Source organism: Phaethon aethereus (assembly GCF_964289735.1).
Source record: "Phaethon aethereus genome assembly, chromosome: 25".
In the NCBI taxonomy this organism is placed as follows: domain Eukaryota; kingdom Metazoa; phylum Chordata; class Aves; order Phaethontiformes; family Phaethontidae; genus Phaethon; species Phaethon aethereus.
In genome coordinates this window covers 488667-498043 of record NC_138601.1, presented here as the reverse complement: position 1 = coordinate 498043, position 9377 = coordinate 488667, and the positions used below count along the sequence as shown (strand labels likewise).

At 40.7% G+C, this 9377-nt stretch overlaps 1 protein-coding gene across 1 annotated transcript; it reads right to left on the bottom strand.

Moving 5' to 3' along the window:
• Positions 1 to 1337: 1337 nt before the first annotated feature.
• On the bottom strand, positions 1338 to 2356 carry LOC309413556 (olfactory receptor 10A2-like; the record flags this gene model as incomplete). Its single annotated transcript, XM_082010728.1, has 1 exon — positions 1338 to 2356. The coding sequence occupies exon 1, from the start codon at positions 2286 to 2288 to the stop codon at positions 1338 to 1340; it is 951 nt and encodes a 316-aa protein (XP_081866854.1). The 5' UTR covers positions 2289 to 2356.
• Positions 2357 to 9377: the final 7021 nt, after the last annotated feature.

Genomic DNA, 9377 nt, shown 5'->3' with positions numbered 1-9377 from the left:
CCATAATTATATCCAGAACAGCACTATCTTTAGGCAACTACAAAGAAGGCTGAAGTTTAGCTCTAGTGGATATAGCTGCATGAAAACAATGCTTAGGTTTCTTAAGGTGTATGTTAATTTCTGACAGAGGGTGGCCTAGTGGAGGTCATTCCCAAAAGAGGGTTTTTCTTGTTCCTTGTGGTCTTGTCTTTTTTTTTCCCCCCTCTGTGTGTGTGTATAAACAGGCCACTAAACTATATATGTAGATGTATACTCTTTTACTTTTTCTTTTTTTTTAATTCCCCCATTCCTGAACCACAAATTCTGCTCCCAGTCAGTCTTGGAAACCTAAATGACAAAACTGGAGTCTGGCCATACGGGTGAAAGCTTCCCCTGTGCTGCACTGGAGAAAAAACAGAACATAGGAGCTACTTGGGAAATCTGGACAGGTGCTGGGATTACCAGCCACAAATGGCACATACAGAGTGATGCCATAGTTTCACATGGTCACTTATGGACCCAGAACTTTCCTTGGCCATGCAAGAGACTAGTTTAAGTTTTCCTCACTGTTAGAGAGAATTAGTGCTGTTTTCCTCCCCCCTGCAAATTGAATACTCCAAGGTCGTATCACCCCTATTCTCTGTGTGCTTGTGGGGATCGCAGCTGCTCCTCTTGAAACTGTCCTGTTATCACGCCTGGATGAATTTCTCCAGCTCAGAGATGCAGAATGCTAATTATCCGATGACTCAGACTCCAAGATACTTGTTGGCACTGTACTATATGAAGGGCTTAGTTCTTGCTGGAAACAAGGAATGAGCATTAGTTTCTCTTCCTTTCCTTTGCCGTCCTCACACCTTCAACAAAAAAAAAACATGTCCCTTAAAGAAGTAAAGTAATTTCTTTATCACTTTCATTCAGTGGATCTCTATTCCGCTAGAAGGAATGGGAATCATATAACAAGGTAAAAAAATAGTCAAAGCAACACATCTAACTCACTATCGATTTATGTATGCTTATCCTGAAAAGTTTACTCTAAAAGAATATTTCTTAAGTGAGAGGGGCAGCTGAGCTGCAGGTGTCCAACCTGAATACCTGAAGAAGATGTGGGAAGTGGGGTGGGTTTTGGCAACTCTGTTTTAGAAGTAATGTCTTGTACACATTTTGTACTCCTAAGGAAGAAATGGAAATTCTAAATAATTTGCTTCTGAAGCCAAGAATAAGGACAAAATAGTTTCAAGTATGAAATATCTCTTTGCAGTGATATTGCACTGGTGTTTCCAGTGAGCTAGTAAACCTTACACAACAACTGAAAATCGAAATAACATTTTTAAACCACACATTCATGGACAAAAAAATCTTTATTTCTTCATCAGCTCAGCCATTATTCTGATTAGTACTTCTTTCACATCTTTATTCCTCAAGCTGTAAATCAGGGGGTTTAACATAGGAGTTATGGCTGTGTATATGAGAGTCAGAAATTTCTTAGCGTCTTCAGAGTAATTGGATTTTGGTCGTAAGTAAATCAAGGTCCCACTTCCACAATACAGTGTTACAACAGTAAGGTGTGAGGAACAGGTGGAGAAGGTCTTGTGTCTGCCTTCTGCAGAGGAAATCTTCAGGATGCTGGAGATGATGCAGGCATAGGATACCAGGATGAGACAAAATGGTGTAAAGATGACCAGCACTGTGGCTGTAATGACCTGCTTTTCATATGAAGAGGTGTCAGTGCAGGAGAGCATGATGAGGGGGGGAATATTGCAGAAGAAGTAGTTAACCTTCTTGGGCCCACAAAATGGCAATGTGAACACCCAAGCTGTCTGCACCACAGACACAACATTACCAGTGCAGCATGACAGCAGCACCAAGGAAAGACGAACTCTGCTGTTCATGATGATTGCATACCTAAGGGGGTGGCATATGGCCACGTAACGGTCATAGGCCATGGCTGCCAAAAGGTACCATTCTGTGGCTCCTAAGAAAATCACAAAGTAGAGCTGTGTGGCACAGCCCATGTAGGAAATGCTCCTGTCCTCTGACAAGAAGTTTACCAGCATCTTGGGAACAACGATTGATGCTGTGGAAATATCCAGGAAGGACAGGACCCGGAGGAAGAAGTACATGGGCATGTGGAGGGCGGGGTGCACTGTGACCATGAAGATGAGAAGGTTCCCAATGATGATGGTGGTGTAAATTAAGCAGAATGTGAAGAACAGCAAGTGCTGCAGTTCTGGGTGGTTGGACAAACCAGAGAGGACAAATTCAGTCAGCAGAGTGTGGTTTCCTGGTTCTGCTCCCTCTGTTGGCTTCATCCGGCAGGAATCAAATGGGCAGACTGTCAGACGGGTAGCCACTGCACCAAGATCACGGTGCTTCAGCCAGTTGCTGAAGTGAGGAGTTTCTTGGGAATCCCTGGAGAGGCACTGGATCGAAGGGTGCAACTCAAGAGCTGGCTTAGCTGAACGAAATAAGGCGGCAGGGGCTGTGCATGCTGAAAGTGCATGACGTTAGTGCTCTCTAAGTTTCGTAGTTTGGGATAGTGACCAAGCATGCAACTATGAGGAGTTGGTGTTAAAGCACTGGCTCCATTATGGGTGTAGGATTAATTGCTGAGAACATGTGATCCCCTCAGATGTCAGATCTGTGGTCCCAATTGGTTCCATAGGCACTTCTGCACTAAAGGGAATGCCCAGCTGAAAACTGAAACAGCCACAGTCCAAAACAAGCAGAAGCACTTTGCTACCTTGAGGAGCAGTGGGCACCGCTCCTCTTCGATGCACGTGCTTGCACTCTGCCAGGATCTAGTTTTTTGTACTGAGTGGCCTGGCAGGGCAGACAGCCTTCCTCCAAGGCATGTGAAGCTTGCTTAGAGAAACCCAACCTTAGACGAAATCCAGGGAAGCTCAGGCTGTGGGAGGCTTTGGCTCATATTCATAGCCTTCTCCAGCTGCCAGTGGGACAGAAAGGCTTCAAAAAGCCCAACCCTAGAGAAGGCACACCCAAATGGAGCAAGCAGAAGCTGGAGGGGAAGACCTAAGCCAATTCCTGTCACTGGAGGAAAGCCCAGCTGGCAACTGAAACACCCACAGACCAAAGATAGCAGCACCAAACTAAACCAGAACAAAACTCTGCCAGGAATAATTAGAGGGAAAGATACCCACAGAGAACACTAATAAAGTGTAGAGGGTGAAGCTCAGTACTATCTGCTTCATTAGTCACATTGCCTCATTACCCTGATAAGTGCTGCTGTGTGTGATGCCGATGGGATATTCCTGCAGCGCTGTGCCAGTCGTGGCAGCTTTGTGTTTCCTTACTGCCCAGCATGGGAAACTGACGTGCGGAAAGAGAGGAGAAATTAGCCTGCCACAGAGGAGAGACTGGTCATTAATTCTGCATTCTTCAGACTTGTCATCTCTTGCCGAAGGGGCAGCCAACCGCTGGACTACACTAGTAAATCTCAAGGCACAGAATGCATTGTGGCAGCAGAAATGTGCCCATATATGGGGACAGAGAGGGGAAGCACCTTTTCCACTGCACAGACATGGGCCTGGTCAACAGACCACAGCACATAGAGAAGGACACATCACCAAAGCAAGAGCAGTGCGTACAGCCCTATCATGATTCAGTCACTCCTCACGCTGACTCCATCTAACGTATCTTTCTGCTATAACTTCACTCACATGGTATGCCTTTTATCTGCGGGTTTTCTAACATGAAAGTGAAAACTGTGGAGCCACAGGCAATTTTTAACTTACAAGCATAATAAAGAAAATCCTAACATTCTCAGGCATTTATACGTCTGATGTATTTAAAAGGAATTTTTCTGGTTTTAATTGCTTCCATTAACATAGAAATGAAAGAACACTACGTTATTTGCAGCTCCAGATTTCGAGAGGTACCTCAATATAGCCTATGCATAACAGAATAGAGAATGGCATTAAAAATTCCCTGCAGTTCGTAATGGCACACATTCACACTAGTTTTCTTAACTTGTTAGATCCATGTAGCTGAAGTAGAATCCACCTAATTCTGCCCTTTGATCTCTTAATGAAAGTTTTATACTATTGCTTTGGTCACTAGCTGTTAATTAAAGTCAATAGGACTCACAGTCGTCATTGCTTTACTCATAGATTAGTGCTATATTCCCTAATGCAGAACACCTCTCAGAAACAATTCTCACTTTGTGTGATTCTTGTTTATATGGCTACGAGGACTTTTAAGTTTGGATCTTAGTTCTTCCTTGGATTTGCTTTGTACATTCACAGTAAGCATTTTGAAGTAAGTGTCCTACCTTCAGCACTTCTGCCGTCCAGTACCTCCAAAATGGATCATGTAAATTTCACTGGAAGACTTTCCTTTGTTTTCTTACATTAGGGACGGTGTTGAGCTGATGGCTCCTACGGTCAGCTCACACTGCAGATTTTAAATTGTGTTTTAAATGCAGATGCTCTCCTGCCGCTGCTTGGATAATCTGTGACATTAGCACATGGTATATTCCATGGAACGTTAGGCAGGTTTTCTTCAAAGCAGCATAAATGGAATCTACCTGCCCTTCACACAGATATCATAAAAGCCAGTTGCCAAAAACTAGCCTCACAAAGAAGAAGAAAAGGAAATTGTTGAAGTTGTTTCAATTTAGTTGAATTGGATGCAGCTGAAAAGGTAGACACCTCAATGCATCTTCTTTTTTTGGCCAAGAAGGGAACAGCTGAGCTACCTCTGACACATGACTTACACCAGGTTTAAGCAGATTCTCTCGAAATCCCTATTTCCCCTATGGGTGGGATTGATTTCAGCTGATTTTAGAAATGTCACAGTTGGTTGTTCAGATCTTAATGCTCCCTCTATGGACAATAGGAGGTAACAAGCCAATTATATACTTACAATAGCAGATGAAATGTTACCTTGAATGGCAGCTTTCCCTCCATTGTATGTAAAGTGGGACCAGAGTGATTCCTTCAGAGTTAGGCATATCATGTTTTACATTTAAGATCATGAATTGTGCATCCTGAGCTGGCTGATGACCAATTGTTAACTAAAAAAGTCTGAACAATAGCTGAAAACTTCAAGGGCTGTGTGATTCAAAGGAAAGAATCGGCCTGATCTAGCCTACTGCCTTTGTCTACTTGGACTGGATACCTTTAGGGGCACTGCTATCTCTTGTAGCAGAGGTTTCATTCAGTTCTAGCTACTCACATTTGAATCTTCAGTTTTAACTGACTACTTGTTAACTGTGAATCTTTCACCCCCTCCCCTCCCATCCCCTTCCCTTCTTTCACACAACAACAAAAATCAATACAATTATTGGTCATTTCCTATTAATTACAGTAGGAACAAACAAACAAATAAACAAAAATCAGATTTGATTGGAACTACTGGAATTAAATGTGTACCTAGAACCAACTTAAAAAAAGTTCTGAGTAGCCATTCCATAGTTATGTTTCACTTAAATTTAGTCAACTTCTGTTTTATGCATGAAAAGCAAATTATGTGAAATTCAAAGATTTGATCATTGACTACAAAAACCTTATTTCTTCCCAATTTGAGCTGCTTTCATTTCACTTTTTTTGCTTTTGCACCTTATTTTCATGTCTCAAAGATCTGGTTTTCCATTTTTTCTTTGATTATTTCACCTGATATTTCCATTCTATTTCCATGAAGAAGATATCAGTTTTAACCAATCAGTGATGGTCCCCTTAGAACAGACTAACAACTGGAAACGTTTACATATATACACCTCAATTTTTGCTGTCTTAAGACATGTTTTGCTCTGAAATGTACCCTGCTTGTAATGCATATTTTCTCAGTAGTTCAGTTGCCAAGGAAGACCAACCAAAATATGTTGTTTTCCAAGTACTCTAAATGCTGTTTCTTCAGCACGTAAGTATATGCTTCAACTTTTCCAATATCATGGAGAGTGGCTTGGCAACTACATCAGCCAATTCCCTCAGGACTCTGGGATGCATCTCATCATGTCCCATAGACTTGTGAATGTTCAGGTTCCTCAGGTGGAACCTGATCTTCTCCTACAGTGGGAGGGACATTGCTCCTCCAGACCCCATCTTGCAGTCCATCCCCTCAAGAGGTGTGGGAAGAGAGACTGCCAGTGACATCTGAAGCAAAGAAGTTGTTCAGTACCTCAGTCTTCTCCCCATCCATTGTTACCAGTCCACCAGTCTTGCTCACCAAGGCGGGTATGCTTTCTTTGACCTTCCTTTTCTGTCTGACGTACCTGTAGAAGCCCTTATTATTATTCTTTGTGTCCCTTGCCAAGTTGAGCTCTGGCTGTGCCTTGGTCTTCCTGACCCCAACGCTACACAACCGGACAGCACCCCTGTACTCTTCCCAGGATACCTGTCCCTGCTTCCACTGCCTGTGCATTTCCTTCTTTCTCTTTAGTTTGAGCAGCAGGTCTTGACTCAGCCATGCCAGTCTCTTGCCCTCCTTTCCTGATTTCTTTACACCTGGGGATTGAGAGCTCATGCACTCCATGGAAAGCAGCCTTAAAGATCTGCCAGCTCTGTTCTGCTCCCTTGTCCCTGACGGCAGTTTCCCAGGGGGTCCTATTGACTAACTCCCTGAAGAGCTGGAAGTTTGCTTTCCTAAAATTCATAGTCTTGCCTTTACTCTTTGGCTGCCCCATATCCCTCAGGCCTGCAAATTCCAGCAGTGCATGATCACTGCAGCCCAGGATGCCTCTCATCTTGACATCACTGATTAGCTCACTTGCATTGGTGACCAATAGGTCCAAGAGCCCCTCTGGTAGGGCTGTCTATTACCTGGCTTAGGAAGTTACTGTCCATGCACTCCAGGAATCTCCTGGATTGCCTAGAGCTCACCGTGCTACTTTTCCAGCAGATGTTGTGGTGGTTGAAGTTCCCCAGCAGGACGAAAGCCTGCAAGTGCGATGCTTCCTGTAGCTGGGGTAAGAAGACTTCGTCAATAGATCCCCTTGATCTTGCTCTAATGTGATAACAAAATTCATCTTGCTTCAGTTTTAATATGCCCAAGTTTGCATTGTGATTTAAAAGGCAATTAATAGTACTAATTTTTTGTTGGCTAAAATGTAGAGATGTGCATTACAGCTATAATTGTCTATAGAGCCAGCACAGGTTTATTAGATAATTGAAACAAAAGCCATGTAAGGTGTAATGCAGCCTAGCTAAAACACAGGCATTGATTATCATTTTGTCATTTTTAGAGTATCTGAGACACCTGGGTACACAGGAGCTAATGCAAATAATATTTTCCTGCAATGGTAGTTGGAGATAAAGCTGGATAACCACCGATATCTTCAGTGCTCTACTAGCTTATGTCTGACCAATTGAGTCATATTCTTAAACTAAGCAGAGAATCTACACAAAGAGTTTACTGTTCTGCATGTGTAAAATTAAAAAATTAAATAGGAGCAAAATTACTTGCTTTGAGTTAGAAATGAGGACAATAGCAAAGAAAATGAATGGTATTGGAAAGTTCTGTCTTTGCAGTTGAAGTTAAGAACAGCAATTCTAACACAGTGTGATTCATCTCATATAATTTCACTTGTATAAACTCGCACACTTTCTGTAAGTCTTGTATCTAAGCTCAACAGAGGATAGTAGGTACTTTTGAAGGCAGTCCTTATCACCTCTTTTAGATACTTAAAGTGGATTAAAACATTTGTATTCTGATATTTCAGAAAATTCCAGTCTGGTTCTAGTGACAAGAAACTGAGCCTGAACAACTTCTTTAGACTGAGTTAAGTTTTGGGACACTAGCATTCAACAAGATAAATTCTGCCCAGGTAGGATTGAACAGTTACATCTTAATTTGGAAGATGTTAAAGGATTAGCTTAGTGCAGCTATGAAAATATCAGCTGGCCCCTTGGTTATGCTAAATCTGGTTCTTAAAATATTTTTTATTACTCTTAGTAAGTTACACTGTGGTGAGATTTACCATTTCAATATATAGGTAATATAAAATATTTTCTCATATGTATATTAAATTTAACATTCAATCAGTTAGAGGAAGAAAGAGAAAAAGAAAGCAGACTCATGTATCCACAAATAATAAAAATCACCAAATTATCTCTATATCCATTGCTAGTTGAGGGATCTTTTTCCAACCCAAAATGGCTAGCAATCTTGTATTCAAAAGCTATATATAATATTCACAGATATTGAACTAATAAGTTAGTCGTTACTGAGATTCTCTTCCACATTTTTTTCTCTCCAGCATGCACCTTTCTTGGAAAATTCCTTGAAAATGATATTATTTTCTCTCTCCAAATTTGCAGTTCAGGATTCGCATTTTCAGGCTTAGTACCAAGATGTTGCAATGAATAAAAGATTTTTAGAGTCATTAGAGTATCATCCTATCAGAATTAAATTATGATAGGTATCTGGCAGCTTACTAGGTCTTCCTTAAAAGTTTGTTATAGTCTTCCTTCACGTCTTTGGGATTCAGTCTCAACAGGGTTTTTTTTCTGTTGTCAAATAAAAGTGATTTGGCTTGATCAAGAGCTTTATGTTCAAGCAGAGCTTCAAAAATGTAATTGTTTTACTAGCCTTTTAACACTGAAAAAAAAAAAGTATTGAAAGCATGAAGTATGAGATTTATCTCACCAAATGTTAGGTCCAGGATTCAGCTAAGTATTTTAGAAATTCACAGCATAGTTGTCTGTGTGTGGTCTAAATATGTAACAACAATAATTTTATCCTAAAATATGCATCTCAGTTGAATGACTCCTATATTTTAGTATTTACCTACATAAATTAGATGCAGCTCACCTGAGGAGACAACAGAGCATAGAAACGTCTATTCACATTATTGACTATAAAATTCACATTATTGACTATAAAAGGATTCTTTTGATTATGGTGATGATTAACTCAGCTCTAGACATTGTCACGGTGCTGTCCATAGTTAGGAGACATTAACACTCCTGTAGGTGTGTCATTGTTCATAATTGCACCATGATAATTAGCAAAAGAGATTGCTAATATAGTGTTAACATCAATGATGTAATCCAAAGATATTAATACAGTTACATTTTAATTTCCTTATGATGAAAATTTTTGGACCTTTATTTCTGGTAAACTTGATGCATAATTGTGTAATTATAGTTCAAAAAATCAGGTTCAGACCTTGTATGTATTGTCTGAATTAAAGCCAATAACCTGAGGCCTATCATTTGGGGATGCTTATAAGTTTCTTGTGGAGAAATGTAACACTAGTGACTTTAACTGAATTACTGATGTTAAAATTTCTACACAAATATGGTTCTGGCATTCCAGTCAATCTGTAGTTGGATAAGTCAGCAAGACTGTGTGCTCATGAGAAACGTTGGTGTCCTACATATGTGTAATCAAGAAAACACACAGACTTGCTGGAAATGCAAAGAAGTTATGTACACGTGTAT